At 47.8% G+C, this 25,049-nt stretch overlaps 3 protein-coding genes across 4 annotated transcripts in view; 1 reads left to right on the forward strand and 2 right to left on the reverse strand.

Moving 5' to 3' along the window:
• MEI1 (meiotic double-stranded break formation protein 1) overlaps positions 1-10,503 on the reverse strand; it is a 97,011-nt gene extending 86,508 nt beyond the window's left edge. Inside the window, exons 1-2 of the mRNA XM_050806162.1 lie at positions 10,214-10,503; positions 9,122-9,172 (exon numbers count right to left, since the gene is read on the reverse strand). Of these exons, the coding sequence (XP_050662119.1) occupies positions 9,122-9,172; positions 10,214-10,361 (199 nt within the window). The 5' untranslated portion in view covers positions 10,362-10,503. The remainder of the gene's footprint in view (positions 1-9,121; positions 9,173-10,213) is intronic.
• Positions 1-25,049, forward strand: part of SNU13 (small nuclear ribonucleoprotein 13) — a 335,885-nt gene that overhangs the window by 297,997 nt on the left and 12,839 nt on the right. Inside the window, exon 1 of one of the 2 annotated variants that reach the window (XM_050806152.1) lies at positions 13,485-13,488. The exons of the other annotated variant lie outside the window; for it this stretch is intronic. The gene's annotated coding sequence lies outside the window, so the exon portion shown is untranslated. Of the gene's footprint in view, positions 1-13,484; positions 13,489-25,049 lie in introns of those variants that run through there. 2 annotated transcript variants of the gene reach the window in all.
• On the reverse strand, positions 16,525-23,827 carry LOC126963569 (uncharacterized). Its single transcript, XM_050805816.1, has 2 exons — positions 23,489-23,827; positions 16,525-21,208 (listed from the first exon to the last, which is right to left on the reverse strand). Exons 1-2 carry the CDS (start codon positions 23,702-23,704, stop codon positions 16,571-16,573), a joined length of 4,854 nt encoding a protein of 1,617 aa, XP_050661773.1. The 5' UTR covers positions 23,705-23,827; the 3' UTR covers positions 16,525-16,570.

The raw sequence follows: 25,049 nt of genomic DNA on the forward strand, positions 1-25,049 counted from the left end.
GGGCTAAAGTGCAGTGGTGTGATCATAGCTCACTGCAGCCTTCAACTCTTGGGCTCAAGCAATCCTCCCACTCAGCCTCTTGAGTAGCTGGGACTACAGGTACATGCCACCACGCCTGGCTGTTTTTCATTTTTTTTTAAGAGACAGAGTCTTGCTATGCTTTCCAGGGTAATCTCACATGCTTGGGCTTCAGCAATCCTCCTGCCTGTCTCCCAACGTGCTGGGATTATAGGTGTGAGTCACCATGCCTGGCCTTCTTTGTTTTGTATCAGTGGTTCTCAACTCAGGCTGCACATTAGACTCACCTAGGAAGCTTTAAAAAAAATACTAATGCCCGACCGGGCACGGTGGTTCACACCTGTAATCCCAGCACTTTGAAAGGCCGAGATGGGAGGATCACGAGGTCAGGAGATCGAGACCATCCTGGCTAACATGGTGAAACCCCATCTCTACTAAAAATACAAAAAAATTAGCCAGGTATGGTGGCGGGCGCCTGTAGTCCCAGCTACTCGGGAGGCTGAGGCAGGAGAATGATGTAACCCGGCAGGCGGAGCTTGTAGTGAGCCGAGATCGCGCCACTGCACTCCAGCTTGGGTGACACAGCAAGACTCCGTCTCAAAAAAAAAAAAAACTAATGCTCAAGTCCCACCCCAGGCCAACTGAATGTCTAAGGGAGCCCAATATATTGTTTAATGTGAATATATATATATATATTGCTCCACATAAATATATTTCTATTTAAATATACTTAAATATATTTAAATATGTTTTATACTTTAAAATAGTTTTCTAAATATAAAATTCTAGTGTATTTCTAAAGTTCTCCAGGTAAGTCTATTGTGAAGCCAGGTTTGAAAATTGCTTTTTTTTTTTTTTTTTTTTTTTTTTTGAGACGGAGTCTCGCTCTGCCGCCCAAGCTGGAGTGCAGCAGTGGCCGGATCTCAGCTCACTGCAAGCTCCGCCTCCCGGGTTTACGCCATTCTCCAGCCTCAGCCTCCCGAGTAGCTGGGACTATAGGTGCCCGCCACCTCGCCTGGCTAGTTTTTTTGTTTTTTGTTTTTGAGATGGAGTCTTGCTCTGTCTCCCAGGCTGGAGTGCAGTGGCGCGATCTTGGCTCACTGCAAGCTCCGCCCCCGGGTTCACGTCATTCTCCTGCCTCAGCCTCCCGAGTAGCTGGGACTACAGGCATCCGCCACGACGCCCAGCTAATTTTTTGTATTTTTTTTTTTTCAGTAGAGATGGAGTTTCACCGTGTTAGCCAGGATGATCTCGATATCCTGGCCTCGTGATTTGCCCGCCTTGGCCTCCCAAAGTGCTCAGATTACAGGCGTGTTTTTTGTTTTTTGGTTTTTTTTTTTTTTTGAGACGGAGTCTCGCTCTGTTGCCCAGGCTGGGGTGCAGTGGCCGGATCTCGGCTCACTGCAAGCTCCGCCTCCCGAGTTTACGCCATTCTCCTGCCTCGGCCTCCCGAGTAGCTGGGACTACAGGCACCTGCCACCATGCCCGGCTAATTTTTTGTACTTTTAGTAGAGACGGGGTTTCATCATGTTGGCCAGGCTGGTCTCCAACTCCTAACCTCAGGTGATCCACCTGCCTCGGCCTCCTAAAGTGCAGGGATTATAGGTGTGAGCCACTGCACCTGGCTGAAAACCGCTATTTTATATTATCTCTACTTTTTCCTTCCTCAGTTTGCTCCTTTACATATACTAAAAAAAAGAATTATAGGCAAGTTCCTGTGCCAATTATTACAACATTATCTCTCAGCTCCAAACCCACCCTTCTCTACACTCATTTGTGGTACTTCTGCTGGTGGCTTTGAGGAGAGATTCTGTAGGGTTGGAAAAGCTGCAAACTAAATTCAGCAACTGCTGTGGGAAGGTTCTGTCACTGCAGGGTCAAGAAGCATTCTAGGCTAACAGGACAGAAACAAGAAGCAGGCAGAAAGCAAACAGGAACCATGAGGAAGGAGCAAGTCCTTCTTGCCTGACCCTTAGTCTTCCTCTAGTGCTCTCCAACTGGGTGAAGTTTCTGAGGTCTGATGATGGTTCTGCAAGCTACACTAGTACCAACGAGAAGTGGATGGCTGTAGGATTGTAGCCCCACTCAAGGGTGGCCTAGAAGGAAAATGATGAAGGGAAATACCCTGGGTGGTCAGAACTTCAAGTGGTACATTGTCTGCATTAGCTAGACTGAGAGATGGTCAGAAGTACATACAGATCATATTGACTTATGAGCAGCTGCTAACTCTTTGGCTTGATGGTCACAGACTTGAGAAAGACACAATTGAAAGACTGGTGACTAGGCCAGGCATGGTGGCTTATGCCTGTAATCCCAGCACTTTGGGAGGCCAAGATGGGTGGATCATTAGGTCAGGAGGTCGAGACCATCCTGGCTAACACGGTGAAACCCTGTCTCTACTAAAAATACAAAAAAAATTAGCCAGGCATGATGGCGGGCACCTGTAGTCCCAGCTACTTGGGAGGCTGAGGCAGAAGAATGGCACGAACTTGCGAGGCGGAGCTTGCAGTAAGCCAAGATCGTGCCACTGCACTCCAGCCTGGGCAACAGAGCGAGACTCCATCTCAAAAAAAAAAAAAAAAATTAGTCAGGCATGGTGGCGCACATCTGTAATCCCAGCTACTCCGGAGGCTGAGGCAGGAGAATCACTTGAACCTGGGAGGCAGAGGCTGTAGGGAGCCAAGATTGCGCCACTACACTCCAGCCTGGGCAACAGAGTGAGGCTCTGTCTCAAAAAAGAGAAAAAAAGGAAAGATTGGTGACAATGAGGCCTGGAGAAGAAGACGGGCCTTTCAGAGGGAGCATAAAGTGGGAAGATATTTGTCTCTTGTGTGAATGCTCTCTAAAGAACTTCTATTATAGAAGAGATTCTCAATAACCAGGTAGTCAAAATGGCACATTTTGTGAATGTTAATCCACCTCTTTCCCTAGCCATCAAGTACTTATTCAGTGGATCCAAGTACAAGGTGGCTATGGTGGCAGAGCTGGAGGCTATGCACTGGGCTCAACAACATGGACTTTCCCTTGTCAAGGCTAAATTGATTACTGCCACGACTGAGTGCCTAACCTGCCAAAAGCAGAGACCAACACTAAGACCCCAGCATGGCACCATTCCTGAAGGCACCAGCCAATTATATGGTGTCACATGGATTACACTATACTCCTTCCATCATGGAGAGGCAAAGATTTGTCCTCACTGGAATAAACATGTATTCTGAATATGGACTTGCCTTCCCAAACCATAACACTTCTGCCAAAAACACATCTGTAAGCTTATAGAATGGCTTATTCAATATCATGGTATTCTGCACAACATCACCTGGATCAAGGAACTCATTTCTCAAGAGAAGCGAGGCAATGGGCTCATGCCCATAAAATTCACTGCTCTTTTCCCATACTCTATCACCTGGAATCACCTGACCTAACAGAATGTGGAATGGCCTATGAAGACTCAGTTATTCCACCACCTGAAAGACACCACTCTGAAAGGATATGGTTCTATCTTACATGTGGTATATATTTTGATGCGGTGATCAACATTAGGTGCTGTCTTACCCACAGTAGAATACATGGATCAGGGAATCAAGGGGTAAAGTGGGAGTCATTTCCCTATTACACTTACTAACCCACTTGCAGAATTTTTGTATACTATAATAGCTCACTAGGGCTTCCATAATAAAATACCACAGACCTGATGGCTTAAACAACAGAATTTATTTTCTCACAGTTCTTGAGGGTGAAAGCCCAAGATCAAAGTGTCAGCAGATTTGGTTTCTTCTGAGGCCTCTCTTTCTAGCTTGTAGATGGCTACCTTCTCACTGTGCCCTTACATGGTCTTTGCTTGGTGTATACACACCCCTGGTGTCTGTGTGTGTTCAAATTTCCTCTTCTTATAAGGATACTAGGCAGATTGGATTAGGGTCCATCCTAATTGCCTCATTTTAGCTTAATCACCTCTTTAAAGGCCCTATCCCCAAATACACTCACATTGAGAGGTTCTGAGAGTTAGGGCTTCAACATATAAATTTGCCGGGGGCAGGGGGTACATATAAATTCAGCCCACAATATATCCTATCCTGCAACTTTGGGCTCTGCTAAAGATCTTAGTTCCTAAGGAAAGAATGCTTCCATGAAAGGTCACACAATGGTTTCATTGAATTAGAAGTTGTGACTATCATCTGGCCATTTTGAGTGCCTCGTGTCATTCAACCAATAGGAAAATAAGGAATTATTCTACTACCTGGAATGATTGATCCCAATATCCAGGAGAAACTCAGTTGCCACTAACAATAATGGCAAGGAGGACTATGTCTGGAACCAGGTATTCTCCGGGGCTCTTCTTACTAGTCTCATATTCAATAGTAAAAGTTAATGAAAAACATCAGCAACCAAAAAAAAGGAAGAGCCACTAAAGATTCAGACCTTTTGGAAGAAGAAGAGGTAAGAACAACCCCTAGACCAGCCAAAGCCCGTGCACCGCTGCATCCCGCGCACGGCGCCTACAACCGCCACCGTCGCTGCTACCACCATGCCCAAGAGAAAGGCTGAAGGGGACGCTAAATGAGATAACGCCAAGGTGAAGGACGAACCACAAAGACCGCAAGGTCGTCTGCAAAATCTGCTCCTCCAAAGCCAGAGCTCAAGCCTAAAAAGGCCCCTGCAAAGAAGAGAGAGAAGGTACCCAAAGGGAAAAAGGGAAAAGCGGATGCTGGCAAGGAGGGGAAAAACCCTGCAGAAAATGGAGATGCCAAAACAGACCAGGCACAGAAAGCTGAAGGTCCTGGAGATGCCAACTGAAGTGTGTGCATTTTTGATAACTGTGTACTTCTGGTGACTATACAGTTTGAAATACTATTTTTTATCAAGTTTTATAAAAATGCAGAATTTTTTTAAGGTATGTTGTCAGCACACAGAACACTGCACGGTTATATTTTTGGGGAAGAGGCATATGTCACTAATAGAAAGTCTGCAAAGCTGGATTGATGTGGGGAAAACATCTTTCCCTTCTAGTTTTGAGAGACTTCCTCTTGGCTCCCAGGAGGAGGGACTCCCTGACTTTGACACACATGGCCACCTAGGCACAAAAGCCTTGTGGTATGGAAAAACAAATTCATTTTTATGTCCTCTTCTCCCTTTCCACCTTTCAGCATAGACTTAACTCCCTTAAGACCCAGACATCTGTTGGGACCTGACCCCTAGTCATTGGCTACCAGTGTGTCAATCTGGACTTTCCAGTGATGCCACTGAGATGGCACCTGTCAAAAGAGCAGTGGCTCCATTTTTAGATTGTGGATCTTCAGATAAATTCTGCCATTTTCATTTCACTTCCTGAAAGCCAGGGTTGGCTTGTGAAAAGTTGTTAAACAACATGTTAAATGTGAAATGTCAACCCTCACTCTAAACTTTCCCTGTTCAAAGCATCAGATGAAGACTTCATTGGGTTTTATAGTGGCTTTCTGATTTTTGGTAGTCCATTGAAGAAGGGAGTTTGAAAGTTGTTGTATACTGTTAATGACTGTCTGCCCATGTCCTGCCTGAAATACCATGACTGTTTATGGAAAGTATCTTTAATAAAGCTGGATACAGTTTGGCTTGGGAAAAAAAAAAGATTCAGACCTTTCAGGAATGAAGGTGTGAGACACCCTACCAGGTAAAAACCCTGACCAGTTGAGACCCTGGTTGAGGGCAAAGGATACATAGAACAAACCCATTAAGAAGGAAATGATAAATATCAACTATATCCTTGTGACCAGTTATGAAAATGAAGATTGTAATATATTTCTGTATATTAACTATTTTCTTCTCTCTCCTTTTTTCCTTATTGTTTGAACAAGTTTTGGTGGAGGTTAGCTTTAAAATTTAGTCTTTAGGTAACAGAATATTCATATAGGACTGTGATTGAATTTAAAAATAAATTATCAACCCCCTTATGTTGTGGACAAATTGACAATGGCTTAGTCTGTATGAAGTATATGAATGAAGGACAGTTGCATCTTGTTAGGTAAAAACCAAGTTGTTTTTGTTGTATGGAAGTTCAAATATGTGGAGAAGGGTATCTGGACACCAAGTAGCCAAAGGAATGGACCAAACCAGTTATTACACTATTGTCTTTGAGCTCCAAAACCCACCCTCTACTTTGCCTTAGAATACTAAGACTAGACTCTGCAGATCACATTTTTGCTTTGCTAGCTGAACCCCATTAAGTTCTGCCAATAATGAGCACTAGAAAGAGATGGTGAGGCTGTAGGAAGAAGGGAGTTGCCCTTCCTCTTAGTTTCCTATGGGTTTCCTGTCTGTTTCCCATTCATATAAGTCTTCCCATTCATATAAGTATCTCCTTAACCCTTTTTTTTTTTTTAAGAGACAATCTTGCTATGTTGCCCATGTTGGACTTGAACTCCTAAGCTCAAGTGATCCTCTCAACTCAATCTCCTGAGTAGCCAGGACTACAGACCTACACAATTAAGGTGCCTGGCACCTTAGCACTTCTTTATCCTGGCAGTGGCAGTGCCACTCTATGACAGCAGCTGAATCCAGCCTGCAGTTTTTCCAGAACTAGCTTTATTGCATCTCTCCTCCTCCAGAGACAACAGTATTATCTAGTCAGTGCCACTCAGAGGTCTGAGTTTCATTAAGTAGGCCCTTCCTCAAAACTTCTAAGTTTTAACCATTTCAGCCTCTTTCCTTTGTTTCCCCAGCCCCAGTGGGGGAGTTGTTTTCTATAATTGCTATCTCCATGAAAATTTGGTGGTTCTCTTTTTCTTCAGTTACCTACTTAACCAACATTATTTTTTCAATTGAAATGGGGTCTCACTGTATCACCCCAGGCTGGAGTGCAGTGGTGCGATCTCAGCTCACTGCAACCTCCACCTCCCGGGTTCAAGTGATTCTCCTGCCTCAGCCTCCCAAGTAGCTGGGATTACAGGTGCCCACCACCACGCCTGGCCTTTTTTTTTTTTTAATTTTTGGTAGAGATGGGGTTTCACCATGTTGGCCAGGCTGGTCTCGAACTCCTGCCTTCCAGTGATCCACTGGCCTAAGCTTCCCGAAGTGCTGGGATTACGGGCATGAGCCACTGCACCCAGCCTACTTAACCATTCTTTAAAGATTTTCTATTCAAATAATTGGTGTAGCTTCTATTTCCTAACTGGATCCTAACTAGTACAATTCCCACTCTCTCTGCAAGAATCCTCGCTTATCAGGGCTCTTACCTTCTTTCTCTACAAACCCTTTATAGGTGAACCCATGCACTTCGACAATTTTTGGTTTTTTTGTTTTTTTTTTGTGTTTTGTTTTGTTTTTTGAGACGGAGTCTCGCTCTGTCGCCCAGGCTGGAGTGCAGTGGCGCGATCTCGGCTCACTGCAAGCTCCGCCTCCTGGGTTTACGCCATTCTCCTGCCTCAGCCTCCTGAGTAGCTGGGACTACAGGCGCCCGCCACCGCGCCCGGCTAATTTTTTGTATTTTTAGTAGAGACGGGGTTTCACCGTGGTCTCGATCTCCTGACCTTGTGATCCGCCCGCCTCGGCCTCCCAAAGTGCTGGGATTACAGGCGTGAGCCACCGCGCCCGGCCTGTTTTTTTTTTTTTTTTTTTTTTTTTTTTAGAGAAGGGGGTCTCACTTTGTCATCCAGGCTAGAGTGCAGTGGGCCAATCATAGCTCACTGTCACCTCAAATTCCTGGACTCAAGGGATCCTCCCACCTCAGCCTCTCAAGTAGCTGGGACTACAGGCCTGTGGTAACACGCTCTGTCCACTTCAACAGTTTTAACCACCACCTGTGTGCATACAACTCTCAACGAACCAATATGAGATGTAATAAAAAAGAGTTTTGTATGTGCCTTCGTAACATCACTCATCAACTCTAGTTATTTACCTGTCAGTCAATCTCTTCTCCAGATTGTAAGCTCCTAGAAGACAGGGACCATGTCTTACCTATCTATGTATCTGTAGTGCCTGATCCAGTATCTAGCACAGAGTAGATACCCAAGAAAAAATGTAAGGCCAGGAATGGTGACTCACGCCTATAATCCCAGCACTTTGGGAGGCCAAGGCGGGAGGACAGTTTGAGAATAGCCGTTTGAGATCAGCCTGGTCAATATGGTAAGTCCCCGTCTCAACGAAAAGAAATTTTTTTAGCCAGTCATGGTAGTGCACACCTGTAGTCCCAGCTACTTGGGAGGCTGAGGCGGGAAGATTGCTTGAACCCAGGAGTTCAAGGCTGCAGTCAGCTATGATTGTACCACTGCACTCCAGCCTGGGCGACAGAATGAGGCCCTCTCTCAACAGAAAAAAAAAAAAAAAAAAAAAAAGATAGAAAAATAAAAAGAGAGAAAGAAAGAAAGAAATATTGGGCTGGGTACAGTGGCTCACACCTGTAATCCCAGCACTTGAGGCTGAGGCAGGCAGATCACCTGAGTCTGGGAGCTCGAGACCAGCCTGGCCAGCATGATGAAACTCTGTCTCTACTCAAAATACAAAAATTAGCTGGGCGTGGTGGCAGATGCCTGTAATCCCAGCTACTCGGGAAGCTGAGACAGGAGAATCGCTTGAACCTGCGAGGCAGAGGTTGCAGTGAGCTGAGATCACATCACTGCACTCCAGCCTGGGCAACAGAGCAAGACTCCATCTAAAAAAAAAAAAAAAGTAAAAAACAAATATTGAGGCTGGGCACTGTGGCTTACACCTGTAATCCCAGCACTTTGGGAGGCCGAGGCAGGCAGATCACGAGGTCAGGATATTGAGACCATCCTGGCTAACACAGTGAAACCCTGTCTCTACTTAAAAAAATACAAAAAATTAGCTGGGCGTGGTGGCAGGGGCTGTAGTCCTAGCTACTTGGGAGGCTGAGGCAGGAGAATGGCGTGAACCCGGGAGGCGGAGTTTGCAGTGAGCCGAGATCAGGCCACTGCACTCCAGCCTGGGCGACAGAGACTCTGTCTCAGAAAAAAAAGAAAAAACAACAACAACAAAGAAACAAATGTTGAATTAGTGATTGAAAACTAATGGAGTTCCTCTTAATTTCGCCAAGGTCTCAGATAACCAGAGCTGCAATTCAGACTAATACTTTCATCTTCAAGTGCTAGATACAATGGTTTCAACTTACCTTCAATACAGAGGTCTGTCACACTCCCATCTTCCACGCTGTGTAACAGTCCTTGGAGCAGAGGGAGGTAAGAAAGGGGTGGTTAGGCAGGGCACGGTGGCACATACCTGTATCCCAGCAATTTGGGAGGCCAAGGTGGCAGATTACCTGAGGTCAGGAGTTCAACAAAAGCCTAACCAATATGGCAAAACCCCGTTTCTACTAAAAATACAAAAATTAGCCAGGAGTAGTGGCCTGTGCCTATAGTCCCAGCTACTCAGGAGGCTGAGGTAGGAGAATTGCTTGAACCCAGGAGGCAGAGATTCCAGTGAACTGAGCCTGGGCGACAGAGCGAGACTGTCTCAAAAAAAAAAAAAAAAAAAAAGGAGTGGTTAACAGTTATCTTCAAAGAGAAATAGACCCATGCAGGCACACTGTAATTTGTAAGTCTAAAAGCAGCTATAAACAATGTTCCAACTAAATTCTACTCTCAGCACCAAACACTTTGACTTTCAATGACCTGCCCAGGCTTTAAAAAGATAATTGGCCAGGCTGGACTTTAGAGTCCTATACTGGACTCTTTGAAGATTTTTTTTTTGAGATGGAGTCTTGCTCTGTTGCCCAGATGAGTGCAGTCTCACTGCAACCTCCGCCTCCAGGGTTCAAGCAATTCTCATGCCTCAGCCTCCTGAGTAGCTGGGACTACAGCCACATGCCACCACATGGAGCTAATTTTTGTATTTTTAGTAGAGACAGGGGTTTTACCATGTTGACCAGGCTGGTCTCTAACTCCTGACCTCAAGTGATCTACCCGCCTCAGCCTCCCAAAGTGTTGGGACTACAGGCATGAGCCACCATGCCTGGCCAACATTTCCCATTTTCATCTTCTTACTTTTACTAACTTCTTGGCTCTAGTAAAGTCAGTTACTGTAAAATGCATCTTGGATCTTAGAAAAGGGGCCATTTCCACATCATTATGACAAAACAATTTGCTAATAAAGTTTTACAATACAAAAAATCTAAATCATCTAGGATCATTTTTCCAAGACCTCCAAAAGCAGATATACATACTACACATTCAAAACTCATATCAAATTTCCCTCCTAATCTTACCAAAAAGCACGCTTATGAAGCGGATGCAGACTCTCTGATCCTGAGACACCAGTTGCGTGACCAGGGAGGTGTGCCTCACGAGGGCATCTTGGAAGCAAGACAACATGTGCTTCTTGCGCAACAACTTGAAGCAAATGAAGAAAAACATTCAATAGTAACCAAATCTTGGCTATTCTGAATCCAACAACCATAATTTCCAAGTACAATTACAGGATGATACCGGAGAGATCATTTAAACTATGGCGAGACCCACACTCCTTCAAGGGAGGTTGGAAAAGGGTATCATTTACACAGAGGAATCCATGTGTTCATACAGAAGATTATACATGAGCTAAGGTTCCTAATGCCCTACATTTACATAGCAATTTATTTTTTACAAATCACTTTCGTCCACCAGCTCATTTAAGCCTAACATGTTGGTGAAGAAAGCAAAAATAGGCCAGGCGCAGTGGCTCACGCCTGTAATCCCAGCACTTTGGGAGGCCAAGAAAGGTGGATCACGAGGTCAGGAGATTGAGACCATCCTGGCTAACACAGTGAAACCCCATCTCTACTAAAAATACAAAAAAAATTAGCCGGTGTGGTGGCGGGCGCTTGTAGTCCCAGCTACTCAGGAGACTGAGTCAGGAGAATGGCGTGAACCCGGGAGGCGGAGCTTGCAGTAAGCCGAGACTGCGCCACCACACTCCAGTCTGTGCGACAGAGCGAGACTCCATCTAAAAAAAAAAAAAAAAAGAAAAAAAAAAGCAAGCAAGCAAAAATAGAGGCTGGATGCAGTGATTCACACCTGCAATCTCAGCACCTTAGAAGGCCAAGGTAGGCGGATCACGAGGTCAAGAGTTTGAGACCAGCCCGGCGAACATGGTGAAACCCCATCTCAACTAAAAATAAAAAAATTACCCGGGCATGGTGGCAGGTGCCTGTAATCCCAGGGAGGCGGAGGTTGCAGTGAGCCGAGATAGCGCCATTGCACTCCAGCCTGGAGGACAAGAGTGAGACTTCGTCTCAAAAAAAAAGAAAGAAAAGTGTGGCTTTTCAAAGGCCGGGCATGGTGGCTTAGGCCTGTAATCCCAACATTTTGGGAGGCCGAGGTGGGCAGATCACCTGAGGTTGGGAGTTCAAAACCAGCCTGACCAAGAGAAATCTGATCTCTACTAAAAGTACAAAATTAGCCGGGCGTGGTGGCGTATGCCTATACCCCCAACTAATTGGGAGGCTGAGGCAGGAGAATCGCTTGAATCCAGGAGGGGAGGTTGTGGTGAGCAAAGATCGTGCACCACTGCACTCCAGCCTGGACAACAAGAGCAAAACTCCGTCTAAAAAAAAAAAGAAAGAAAGAAAAAGAAAAGTGTGTTCAAGCCAGGTGTGGTGGCTCACACCTGTAATCTCAGCACTTTGGGAGGCCAAGGTGGGTGGCTCACCTGAGGTTAGGCATTCAAGACCAGCCTGGCCAACATGGTGAAACCTCTTCTCTACTAAAAATACAAAAATTAGCTGTGCGTGGTGGCAGGCGCCTATAATCCCAGCTACTCAGGAGGCTGAGGCAGAAGAATCGCTTGAACCCGGGAGGCGGAGGTTGCGGTGATCCAAGATTGCGCCATTGCACTCCAGCCTGGGCAACAAGAGTGAAACTCCATCTCAAAAGAAAAGTGTGCTCAATAAAAGGTAGAAGTTGCATCTCTTATTGCTTCTCATCTGTGCTACAGTAAGGCTCCTGTTTTTCCTTCACCAATTCATCCTACATAATAGATTAAGGTAGTGATCTATGAGCTACTCAAAAAATCCTAATAACTCCCCTTCATCTGACAGATTATGTTCAAGCTCCTTAGCTGGGTTTCAAACTCTTCAAATAACTGTCCTCAACCTGTCTCTCCAATCTCATCCCTTTCAATTTCCCTTCAAACACTCTGATTATCCCCAAAACCCATCCTTATAATACCTACCTCCTGGGATAATCAGCCTCCCACTTCCTGTGGTCCAAATCTCACCCATCTTCTTAAACCTAATTTGAATGCTTCCTCCTGTAAGAACCCTTTCCTAATTCCTCTCCTTACCCTGAACAGCACTTGACCACAAACATGTTCATTCTTCTAAGTTCCAAATAACATATTATCTTATTTTCTCCCCGCTGCACTGTCTTACTCATCTCTGATTTACTGTCCAAGAAAAGCAGCCTCAGAATTTCCATCCTTAATGAAAATTCAGAGGTTATTAGCTAGTTTCCGAGTTCCTAGAGCACAGTGTGGGGATTCCTAAGGGTGCCTAAAACACTTTCCAGAGGTCTACAATAACAAAAATATTTTCATATAATATTAAAATGTTCTTAGTCTTCCTCATTTTTTTTCCATGTTGGCCAGGCTGCTCTTGACTCCTGGCCTCGTGATCCAACCACCTCGGCCTCCCAAAGTGCTGGGATTACAGGTGTGAGTCACTGGACCTGGCCCAGTCTTTCTCATTCTTATTCTCCCACAAGTGTACAGTGGAGTTTTTGAGACTACATGACATGACATCACAACAGACTGAATTCAGAAATAGATAAAAATCCAGCTGTTTGGCTGGGTGTAGTGGCTCACATCGGTAATCCCAGCACTTTGGGAGGTCGAGGCAGGCAGATCACCTGAGGTTGCGAGTTCAAGACCAATCTGACCAACATGGAGAAACCCAATCTCTACTAAAAATACAAAATTAGCCAGGCGTGGTGGCGCATGCCTGTAATCCCAGCTACTTGGGAGGCTGAGGCATGAGAATCGCTTGAACCTGGGAGGCAGAAGTTGCAGTGAGGCAAGATCGCACCATTGCACTCCAGCCTGGGCAACAAGAGTGAAACTCCATCTCAAAAAAATAAGTAAGTAAATAAATATATCCAGCTGTGTTTAAGAGAGACAGGGTCTTGCTCTTGTCCAAGAAGGTATGCCGTGACTTGATCATCGCTCAATGCAGTCTTGAACTCCTGGGCTCGAGTGATCCTTCCACCTCTGCCTCCCAAAGCAGTGGGATTACAGGCCTGAGCCACTGTGCCTGGCCAACCTGTCTTCAATTAAAGCAACTTGCAAAAATGTAAAACAAAGCCACTCCTGTCACTATCTTTCTTGCTTTGAGAAAATACAGTTATTTACTTTTTTTAAAATTACTAATGCCACAGGACCGTACACTTAAAAAGATCTAAAAACAAACTGTATGTTATCTATATTTTGCCACAATAAAAAATTACTTATGGGCCAGGCACAGTGGCTCATACCTGTAATCCCAGCACTTTGGGAAGCCAAGGCGAGGGGATCACTGCTTGAGTCCAGGAGTTTTGAGACCAGCCTGGGCAACATAGTGAGACCCAGTCTCAAAAAACAATAAAAAGTTACCTGGACATGGTGGTGCACACCTGTAGTCTCAGCTACTTATAAGGCCGAGGTAGGAGGATCGCTTGAGCCCAGGACATCAAGGCTGCAGTGAGCTATGATCACACCACTGCACTCCAGTCTGGGCAACAGGGCAAAACCCTGTCTCGGAAAAAAAAAAAAAAAAAAAAAAAAACCCACAAAATTTGTTAATATATAATGAATGTGCTATTCCTTCTAAATAAATAAAACTTTAAATTTTGTTTTTATGTCTAATACAGTAAATATCAATGGACAGACCAAGTGTGGTGGCTCACGCCTGTAATCCCAGCACTTTGGGAGGCTTAGGTGGGCAGATCACAAAGTCAGGAGTTCAAAACCAACCTGGCCAACATGGTGAAACCCCATCTCTACTAAAAATACAAAACCTAGCTGGGCATGGAGACACATGCCTGTAATCCCAGCTACTCAGGAGGCTGGAGCAAGAGAATTGCTTGAACCTGGGAGGTGGAGGTTGCAGTGAGGGGAGATCACACCACTGCACTCCAACCTGGGTGACAGAGTGAGACTCCATCTCAAAAAAAAAAAAAAAAAAAAAAAAAAACCGTCTCCAAAAAAAAAAAAAAAATCACTGGATATAACCTACATAAACAAAAGCTCTTTGGGGTCAACAGTTTGTAAAGGTGTGAAGGTATCCTGAGACAAAATTATCAAAATCAGCCAGGCACAGTGGCTCATGCCTGTAATCCCAGCACTTTGGGAGGCCGAGGCGGGTGGATCACCTGATGTCGGGAGTTCAAGACCCAGCCTAAGTTGGGGAAACCCTTTATCTACTAAAAATACAAAATTAGCCAGGTGTAGTAACGCATGCCTGTAATCCCAGTACTCGGGAGGCTGAGGCAGGAGAATCGCTTGAACCCGGGAGGCCGAGGTTGCAGTGAGCAGAGATGGCGCCACTGCACTCCAGCCTGGGCTATAGAGTGAAACTCCATCTCAAGACAAACAAACAAAACGACTTAATTGCAAACACGGGTAGCGTTCACCCCACTTCTGCCCGGCTGTAACCTGTCACTCCTGTCCTCTCGGAGCCCAGACGGCCCCTCCTCCGATTCACACCCCGACAGCTGAAGAGAATGAGGAGCAGCCGTCGCGCGGGCGCCTGGCCCGCAGGTGAGCGGGGGCTGAAATGGCGGGAGCCTGAGCTAAGGCCGAATCCCCAGGAAATGGAGGCAGGGGCAGCAAAGGGAAGGAGCCAGAAGGCAGAAGGTGGGAAGGCGTGTCCCTGAGGCTGGGTGAGGTTCTGGGGGATCCGGATTCCCGCCCTTTCAGGGGCAGAGCCGGGTGGGCGGGGCTCCCCCGAGGCCAGCAGACCCGCCTGGGGCTGAGGCGCCCGCGAAGCCACTGCGGCTGGGTCCCGGATGGGCTGACTGAGAGGAGAGTGAACACAGCGCGGGGGCTCGGTTTCGCGTCGGGTTCACCAGAGCGGGTCTGGCGAGGGCCCGGCGGCGTTTGCTGAGGGAAATGCCCAAACCCAGGTCTTCCGAAGGAAAGGCTCCATCCGCACCGACACGCCGGGCTCCGGCAGCAGCTCCAGCGCGCAGGCCAGGCACAGGCGGGGGGTCACGGGCAGCAGCCAGCGCGGGTCGTGCCGGTAATGGACTCTCTGGAAGAGCAGCGCCGCCTCTTCCTCCCTCCTGGGCCCGGGAGTGCCCACCGTCGCCGCCTCCCTCACAGCCATCTCCTCGCCTGCGCTCAACTGAGGCGGCACTTTTTCCCGCGCAGACTGCACGCATGCGCACTTGGAGGACAGACCTGCGTCGGTGTGGAGTGCGCCTGCACGGACCCAGGGCGCTGCAGTGTCAGGCAAGCAGCCCCTGAGGGCGAGTGGTGGACACAAGTGCTCTGGATCGTGTTTAACTAAGCCAAAAGCAGTTTGTGCTTAGAACCCTGCAGGAATGTCTTTACCACACCCAAAGTTGAAAAGCAATTATAAAGTAGGGGACATTTGTCTTGAAAAAGGAAGGAAAGGAAGCTATTTCTACTATTTATTTATTTATTTATTTATTTTATTTTATTTTTTTGAGACGGAGTCTCGCTCTTTCGCCCAGGTTGGAGTGCAGTGGCCGGATCTCAGCTCACTGCACGCTCTGCCTTCCGGGTTCACGCCATTCTCCTGCCTCAGCCTCCCGAGTAGCTGGGACTACAGGCGCCCGCCACCGGGCCTGGCTAGTTTTTTGTATTTTTTTTTTTTTTTTTTTAGTAGAGACGGGGTTTCACCATGTTAGCCAGGATGGTCTCGATCTCCTGACCTCGGGATCCGCCCGTCTCAGCCTCCCAAAGTGCTGGGATTACAGGCTTGAGCCACCGCGCCCGGCCTATTTCTACTGTTTTTTAAAAGTGAAGGTCCGGCGCGGTGGCTCACGCCTGTAATCCCAGCACTTTAGGAAGCCGAGTCGGGCAGATCACGAGGTCAGGAGCTCAAGACCATGTCTCCCCACATGGTGAAACCCCATCTATACTAAAATACAAAAAATTAGCTGGGTGTGGTGGCATGGGCCTGTAATCCCAGCTACTTGGGAGGCTGAGGCGGAGAATTGCTTGAACCTGGGAGGCAGAGGTTTCAGTGAGCTGAGATTGCGCCACTGCACTCCAGCCTGGGCCACAGAGGAAGACTCCATCTCAAAAAAAAAAAAAAAGTGTCCCATGCAGAGGATCACCCCTCCCCATAAGCAGCTGAAGCTTTTGGAGTATCCTGCCTCAATCAGGATTAGCCTGGGGACAGGGCAGGACAGAACCTCAGTGGACTCTACTGTGAGGAGCTGGAGGGGAGGTGTTTCGGAGATAACCCTGGGTTGATCCACATTCCCTAAACCTTCACAACCACAGAGTGGAAGTGGCTTCTACCCCACCCACAAAGTATCCAAAACCCCCAAAGGGGGCGCTTGGAAAATGTGCCAGAGAAATCAGAACACCACAGGACCCAAATGACCAATTTATTAGAGGTTTTGCGGGGATCAGGACACTCTCAAAGCTTTTCTGATGTGTCCTGAGGACTCTGGGCCTGAGTCTGCTTTTTAAAGCCATGCTGGAAGAGAAAAAAACTCAGATGCTTCATAATACTAAACTTTTTGGAGGCTGGTGTATTCTGTGGAGCCCCATTTGGGTTCCCAGGTGCTCCCTGGCCCTGAGGACTCTCTGTCTTAGGAAGGGTGGCCCCAGTACAGCAGTGACCTCGCGGCTGAAGATCCCTCTGTGAAGCAGTGTGGTCTCCGATGCTGTCCTCCCCTGCACGTGGATCACCCACTTTGGGAAGCAGAGTAGAATCAGGTTCCCTCAGGCTCAGGTTAGGGGCCAAGTGCTGGCACTTGGTGAGCTGTGGGGACCAGGACATCTTGTTCAGAAGGGTCAGGCTCAGCTTTGCCACCGCAGAGTGGAGCCTCCCTTTGAAGTTGACAGGTTCTGCACAATGGTAGGAAGGCTGCTGCCCAGCCCCTCTGCACCCTGTAGATTCCAGGCTTCCTCTTCTCCTGTATGTGGGCTGCTGGCATTTGAGTCTGGGGGGCTTGGGGGGCTTAGAGGGCTCCCAGGATATACATTCCTTCTTCCAGTGGGCGAGGTCTGCCCTGGAGGATGAGGTCCTCATTCTACTGGGAGCCCTTTCTGCCACCTGGGAAACCCTTGACCTGATCATTTTCCTGCCCCTGCTGTTCTCATTGGGAGGCTCTCCCACCCTTTGTAGGCCACACCAGCTCCTAGACTCCGCTGCCGGCCTGGGGATCCTGGGATCCTGGAGCTTGGTCCTAGCAGGTGCTTCCTGGATCTCCTGTAGTTCTCTGGCGCCCCCGGGTGGCCTGACTCTCATGGCCCTTTCAGGCTGGATGGAAATGCCCATGGGCTCTGATCTGTGCAGTCTGTTGCTCTCCAGAGCTCTGGCTTGTGTAGGAAGTTTTGAGCTTTTTCTGTCTGGGCGCAGAACCCTCTGGAACCTCTCTGGGGACTTAAGGCCTGGTGAGGAGCCCTGGGCCTCACAATACCTTTCCTGCTGCGCTTGGAGCTGCTGGCCTGTGTTCAGTCCAGGGAGCCTCGCCCCAGCAAGGGTCAATGAGCAAGATCCTAAGAAGTTAAACAGGAAATAGGACTCCAGGATCCGCCGGGGAAGACCCCACTTCAGGTGTGCAATCCTCCTCCGCATGAGGGACTCCAGGAGCAGTCGTTTGCTCTTCTTGAGGCCTGTCCCCTTGGGCAGGCTAGTGAGGGCAGTGGGAGCACCCTCCAGAGCGATGGCAGGTTCCGGGGCTGGGCCACACGGGAGACAGGGGCAAGCAGAGGGCATGCCCAAGGGAGCAGTCAGAGACAGAGGGTTTTGGGGCTGCCGAGTCAGGCTGGGGGCCTTCTCTGGATCCACCCCTTTGTCCCTTTGTCGTCTCCTCCAGGTTTCAGGTTGGGCCTGCTGGGAGGCTGGACTGATTCCCACTCTATGATCCCTGGCAGGGGTTATGCCTTGGCTGGCCAGATGCTCTCCCTCCCCATCCACCAGCAGGAAGACTTCACCCCTGTGGGGGAAAGGATTTGTCTCAGGACAGGGGGCAGAGATGAAACCATTCACAGCCACTGCCTGTTCCTGTTCCAGAGTCCCAAGTCCATAGCCAGTGAAGGCTGGAGGCCATGGTAGGCTGTGCTTCCTGCCTGTGGGCCTCTCATTCCCAGAACAGTCGACTTGGAGACTGTCTCTCACAGCATCCTCTCCTCTGACCAGATCCTTGTTTCCTCCCCTTGGTGCTTGAGGCCCTCCAACATCCTCATCTGTGCACTTTCTCTGGCTTCCTATATCCTGGAGTTCTGCAACGTCCTCAACTCCACTCTCATTCTTATTTCTTTGCCCTTGTACCTGGATCTCTTTATCAATTTCACCTCTTAACTGTCCCTGGTCATCTCCTGCAGGAGCCTGGGTCTCTGTACCATCATCACTTGTGGTCCCTCTCAGGTTTCTCTTCCCCTGTATTTGAATTTCTTCATCATTCCCACCTCTACCCTGTTCCTGGTTCTTCCACTCTGATAAACAGGTCTTTCCATTACCTTTACTTTTTAACAGTCTCTGGTTCTTTGCTCTAAGCCTCCATTTTTTTCCCCTAAGCCTCCAGATCATTCTACCATCCTTATTTCCAACCTCTCTCTGGTTTCTCTTCTCTGATGCTTGATTTTCTGCAACATTCTTTCCAGTCAGCTCCCAGTTCCTCCTCCCTGGTGAATGACTCCCTCCAATTTCACCATCTAACTGGTCCTCGTTCTCTCTCTTAGATCTCTGAGTCTTTACACCATCCTCACCTCCAGGTTCTCTCTGGTTTCTCTCCACTGGAGCCTGAATTTCTGTTCCATTCTCACTTCCCATCTGCTGCTGGCTCTTCCACTCTGATAAAAGGATCTTTCTACCAATATCACTTCTAAACTGACTCTGGGTTTCTTTCCCATGTGCCCAAGTCTTTACACCATCCTCACCTCCAACTTCTCTCAGGTTTCTCTTCCCTTGTATCTGAATTTCTGTCCCATTCTCACCTCCAATCTGCTCATCTTTCTTCCATTCTGCTGAATGCGTTTCTCCATCAATTTGACTTGTTAATTTGCCCCAGTTCCCTGACTCACATGTCTGGGTATGTGCACCATCTTTGCCTCTAATATGTTCCTGATTCTTCGCCTTTGGTATGTGAATGTTTCCACTAAATTCATTTCCTAACTTACCCTGATTTTTTCCCCCAAGTTCCTGGGTCTCTTTATCATCCTCATCTTTAACCTCTCTCCTACCTAGTGACTGAATGTATGTACCATCCTCTTCTCTAAGTGGCTCATTTCTCTGACTCTCCACATCAGTTCCACCTTTCAATTGTTCCTGGATCTCAGCCTTGGGTGCCAGGATATTTGTGCCAACCTCATCTCCATCCTTTCTCTGGTCTCTCTTCTCTGATGCCTGACTTTCTGCTCTATGTTCACCTCCAATCCAGTTCTGATTCTCCCAACATAGTATCTCAAATTCTCTATAAATTTCACTTGCTACTTGTCTCTGGTTTCCCCACCATAGTGCCTGGATTATCACCCAATCCTTCTCTCTTATCTCCCTGAGCTGCTTCTTGGTAGCTATCTGGGTTTCCTTAGCATCTTCACCTCTTCTCAGGCCCTTATTTCCCCACCACACTTGAATTTCATGATTTAATTGTTTCTGGTTCTCTCCCCCAGATACTTGGGTCTTCTTAGCTTTCTTACTTCCACCTTGATCATGCTTCTCCCACCTTGGTGTCTGGATCTCTGTAACATTCCCATTTCCAATACATTCCTGTTTTCCCCAATCCAAGGCCTGGGTCTCTACACTATTCTCTTTTTTTACTTCTCCCACGTTCTTCTTCCCACATGACTGGGTTTGTGCAGCATCCTGACCTCCAACCTGGTCCTTGTTTCTCCCCTCTTCTGTCTGAATTTCCACATTAGCCTCACCTTTCATCTGATCTTGTTTCTCCCACTGTGGTGTCTGGGTCTCCTCACCATTCTCATCTCCAGTCTGGCATTGCTTCCCCAATCCTTGAGCCTGGATCTCTTCCCCATCCTCCCCTCTGGCCTGTTTCTTGTCCTTCCTCTCAAATGTCTGGGTCTCCACAGCATCCTCACTTCCATTCTTATCCTGGTTCTCCCACTCAGGTGTTTGGGTCTCTGCATCAATTTTACATCTTAACTGTTCTTGGTTCTCTCCCATATGTGCCTGGGTTTCGGGGGGATTCTTACCCCCAGCCTCCCTCTGGTTTCTATTCCCTAGTTCCTGAATGTTGGTTCTACTCTCAACTCCCATCTGGTCCTGGTTGTCCCACCCTGGTGTCAAGATCTCGCCATCAGTTTCACTTATTACTAGTCTCTGGTTTGCACACTCCAACACTTTAGTCTCTGCATCACCCTCCATTCCAAAGTCTACTGGGAACTGCTCCCCAGATGACTGGATTTCTGAAGCATCCTCCCGTCTGCTCCCTGTCTGGTTCATCCACCTTGCAGCCTGGGTCTGTCTACTATCCTCTCTGCCTGCTGTCTGGTTTTTACCCCCTGATTCCCAGGCCTCTGGTGGACAGTCCCAAGACTTCCAAGTGCACATTCTCAGTGTTTGGTGGGAAGGATCAGACAGGAGCTCTCTGGGACAGAACTGCAGCCTCTGAGCTGAAAGTAAGTTTGGGAGAGAGGTGGTTAAGGTCATCGAGTTGGGGTGAGACCTCATGCTGATGACAGACTCCAGTGACACCAACCTTTCCTGTGAGTGAAGCAACAGCTGCTCCATCTCTTGACACATATCTAAGGCAGGGCGAGTCTGACCATCACGGAGACACCAAGGCACCTGCCACGCTTTCCAGGAACTATCCTGAGGCAGTAGACAGGTGTTTGAAATGGAAGTGGTACAAAAGATGGGCTGAGAGTAGGTGTGGACACCTGAAGGTGGGCCTGGACATGGGTGCTGTAGACAGAGCGGGTTCTGGGCCCATGATTCCTGGAGGCTCCTCCGGTATCCCCATCTCTGCCTTTGTGCCCATTGTTGAGAACCTAGGCCCCTGGACTTTCCAGGACTGAAGAATTCAGGAGTCAGCTCAAAGACAGTTTTGCACCTCATGGAGGGCACTGCCCGTTTCTGCAGTGGCACCTGTAGGTGAGAACAGAGAAGCAAAATCCTTGAACACATAATAATTTGCATAATCCACACAGACAGAATAGTCAGGGAAGGCTTCTTGGAGGAAGTGACATTTGACTGGAGACCTGAATGAAGTAAAGGGTAAACCAAGTGACATCTGAAGAAAGAGCATTGTAGGCAGAGGAGACATTAACTACAAAGGCTTGAGGATGGAACAAAATTACGTGTACAGGAACAGCAAAGAAGACCGTGTGGCCAGAATGGAACCAATAACGAGGAGAGCACTGGGAGATAAGATTGGAGACAAACACAGGACAGATTACGCTGGTCCTTAGAGTCATGATTAGGAATGTGAATTTTATTATGAGTTTGACGAATAATATAAGTACAGGAGCCACTGCAGGGTTTTGAGCAGCTAAGTGCTACGTTCTGTTTCCAAAAGTTTGTTCTGATGGCAGGGCATGGTGACTCATGTCTGTAATCCCAGCACTTTGGGAGGCCAAGATGGGTGGATCACTTGAGGTCAGGAGTTCCAGACCAGCCTAGCCAACATGGCGAAACCCCATCTCTACTAAAAATACAAAAATTAGCCGACCATTGTGGTGCATGCCTGTAATCCCAGCTACTCAGAAGGCTGAGGTACAAGAATTGCTTGAACCCAAGAGGTGGAAGTTGCAGTGAGCCAAGATCATGCCACTGCAGTCCAGCCTGGGTGACAGAGCGAGACTCCATCTGAAAAAAAAAACAAATCCACAGAGTCGGCCAGGCGTGGTGGCTCACACCTGTAATCCCAACACTTTGGGAGGCGAAGGTGGGTGGATCACTTGAGGTCAAGAGTCTGAGACCAGCCGGGCCAACATGGTGAAACCCTGTGTCTACTAAAAATACAACAATTAGCTGTGCGTGGTGGCATGTGCCTGTAATCCCAGCTACTAGGGAGGTTGAGGCAGGAGAATCGCTTGAACCTGGGAGGTAGAGGTTGCTGTGAGCCAAGATCGCACCACTGGACTTTAGCCTGGGCCACAGAGCAAGACTCCATCTCAAAAAAAAAAAAAAAAGAAAGAAATCTGCAGAGGTGGCCAGGAGCAGTGGCTCATTCCTATAATCCCAGCACTTTCGGAGGCCAAGGCAGGCGGATCACATGAGGATGGGAGTTTGAGACCAGCATGACTAACATGGAGAAACCTCATCTCTACTAAAAATACAAAATTAGCTGGGTGTGGTGGTGCATGCCTGTAATCCCAGCTACTCAGGAGGCTGAGGCAGGAGAATTGCTTGAACTTGGGAGGCGGAGGTTGAAGTAGGCCGAGATTGCACCATTGCTCTCCAGCCTGGGCAACAAGAGCAAAACTCCATCTCAAAAAAAAAAAAAAAAAAAAAGAAGAAGAAGAAAAGGAAATCCGCAGAGTTGTGACTGCAAACTTCTGGGCTGCTGGTAATTATTTGTTTCTTAATCTGCATGCTACAAACTGATGTATTCAATTTGTGAAAATTTACGATCTACATACTTGTAATTTGTGTGTGTGTATTATCCTTGCGCCAATTTTTTTTTTTTTTTTTTAAGAGAGAAAAAAGAGGCCAGGCGCAGCGGCTCATGCCTGTAATCCCAGCACTTTGGGAGGCTGAGGCGGGCAGATCACGAGGTCAGGAGCTTGAGACCAGCTTGGCCAACATAGTTAAACCCTGTCTCTACTAAAAATACAAAAAAAAAAAAATTAACTGGGTGTGGTGGCAGGTGCCTGTAATCCTAGGTACTCGGGAGGCTGAGGCAGGAGAATCACTTGAACCAGGGAGGCAGAGGTTGCAGCGAACCAAGATCACACCACTGCACACCAGCCCAGGCAACAGTGTGAGACTCTGTCTCAGGAAAAAAAAAGAGAGAGAGAGAAAGGAGAAGTCCATTCTGGTGACTATATGGAGGATAGGCTGTTGTTGCATAAGAGAAGCAGTAAGAGCCGAGCAGAAGGCTGTTGCTATGGTCCAAGTGAGACATGATGGTGTCTCTGCCCAGGAAGGTGTGGTGTGGTTGGGAGAAGTGATCAGATTTGAGATACAATTTGCAAGTATAGCCCCTGGGACTTGCAGATGGATTGAATGTGTGGAGTGAGGGAAAGAGAGGAGCTCAGGGTGACTCCTGGGTTTGGGGCTTGGCCGATGCTCTCCCCGAGCAGCCTGAGTTTCCCTGTGATTCATTTCTGGTACACCAGCCATAAAACAAGGTCCTTGTAACAAGTGACAGAGACAATCATGGTGCTGAGGGAAGGAGGGTGAAAGTATATGGGGCCCACTCACCTTGATGACATTCCTTGTGCTGAAGCGGGTCCTGGTGACCTGGTGCCAATAGTGCCGGACCTGCCAGACCAGAAAGAGGCAGAGGACAAGCAGGTTGCCACAGCACTGAGGGTCCCTGCATCTGTGATCCTGGGAAAGCAGGCCCTGCACTGGCTCCCACTCAGGGCCATGGAATGGCCCCACCACGGCACAGGCACCCAACAGTGACAACAACATGGCAAAGTTTAGACCAGGCAGATGGTGTTGGGAGCTAGGGGGCAGACCTGGCACATCTGATGCAGCCAGCTGCAGTAGGATAGCTGCCACATCATAGCACCCCTGTCACTGAGGCCACCTCACAAAGCGGGCTGATGCCCCATCCTCAACTCTGACCCTGGTGCCAGGGCTGGCTAGCATGCTCTTGGTGCAGGTAAGGACAGTATTGGGGAATTGCTCAAAAGTAATTAAGAGGAAGAACTTGTTTTAAACAACCCCATCCTCTGGAATGAAGAGATTAAGTTCCCTGAATGTGTGATGGGGTTATATAACCTGCAGTCTGCTTGATTTCTTTCTTCCTATGAGATACTTGGATCTGCCTGTCCTTCTATCTATTATCAAACATTTAATAAACACTGTATTGAATACAGGTATTATTGTTTAACCACTCAGCATCCCTTTCTCGTTGCTTGCAGTATCCTGATTTCCCGTGGGATAATTACTTTTCCCATCTTAGGATCAGTGTTGGTGGGAAAATAAATGCTACCCTGAAGACTCTTTTACCCAAAGGTTCTATTCAAAATAAATATCTGAGCAGGCAGGGACGTCAGCCAATCATAATGAGCCAGGACTTAACCGTTTAGTGGCTGAATTTTTTTTTTTTTCAGACCGAGTTTTGCTCTTGTTGCCCAGGCTGGAGTGCAATGGCGCAATCTCTGCTCACTGCAACTTCCGCCTCCCAGGTTCAAGCGATTCTCCCGCCTCAATCTGCCGAGTAGCTGGGATTACAGGCATGCGCCACCACCCTCGGCTAATTTTATATTTTTAGTAGAGACAGGGGTTTCTCCGTGTTGGTCAGGCTGGTCTCGAACTCTCAACCTCAGGTGATCCGCTCGCCTCCGATTCCCAAAGTGCTGGGATCACAAGCGTGAGCCACCGCGCCCGGCCTTCTTTTGTTTTGTTTTGTTTTGTTTTTTTGGTCTTTGAGTCTCGCTCTGTTGCCCCAGCAGGAGTGCTGGAGTGCAGTGGCACGATCTCAGCTCACTGCAGCCTCCACCTCCGGGGTTCAAGCGATTCTCCTGCTTCAGCCTCCCAAGTAGCTGAGTTTGCAGGCGCCCGCCACCACGCCTGGGTAATTTTTGTATTTTTAGTAGAGACGGGGTTTCGCCATGTTGGCCAGGCTGGTCTTGAACTCCTGTCCTCAAGTGATCCGCCCGCCTCGGCCTCCCAAAGTGCTAGGATTACAGGCATAAGCCACTGCGACCGACTGGTGGGTTATTTTTTGAATCTTTAATTCATTGTTTCTGCCAATAATTTGTACTGGACAGCTCATAAGAACGCCAAAGTACGTTCCTTAATCAACACA

Source organism: Macaca thibetana, chromosome 10 (assembly GCF_024542745.1).
Source record: "Macaca thibetana thibetana isolate TM-01 chromosome 10, ASM2454274v1, whole genome shotgun sequence".
NCBI lineage: Eukaryota > Metazoa > Chordata > Mammalia > Primates > Cercopithecidae > Macaca > Macaca thibetana.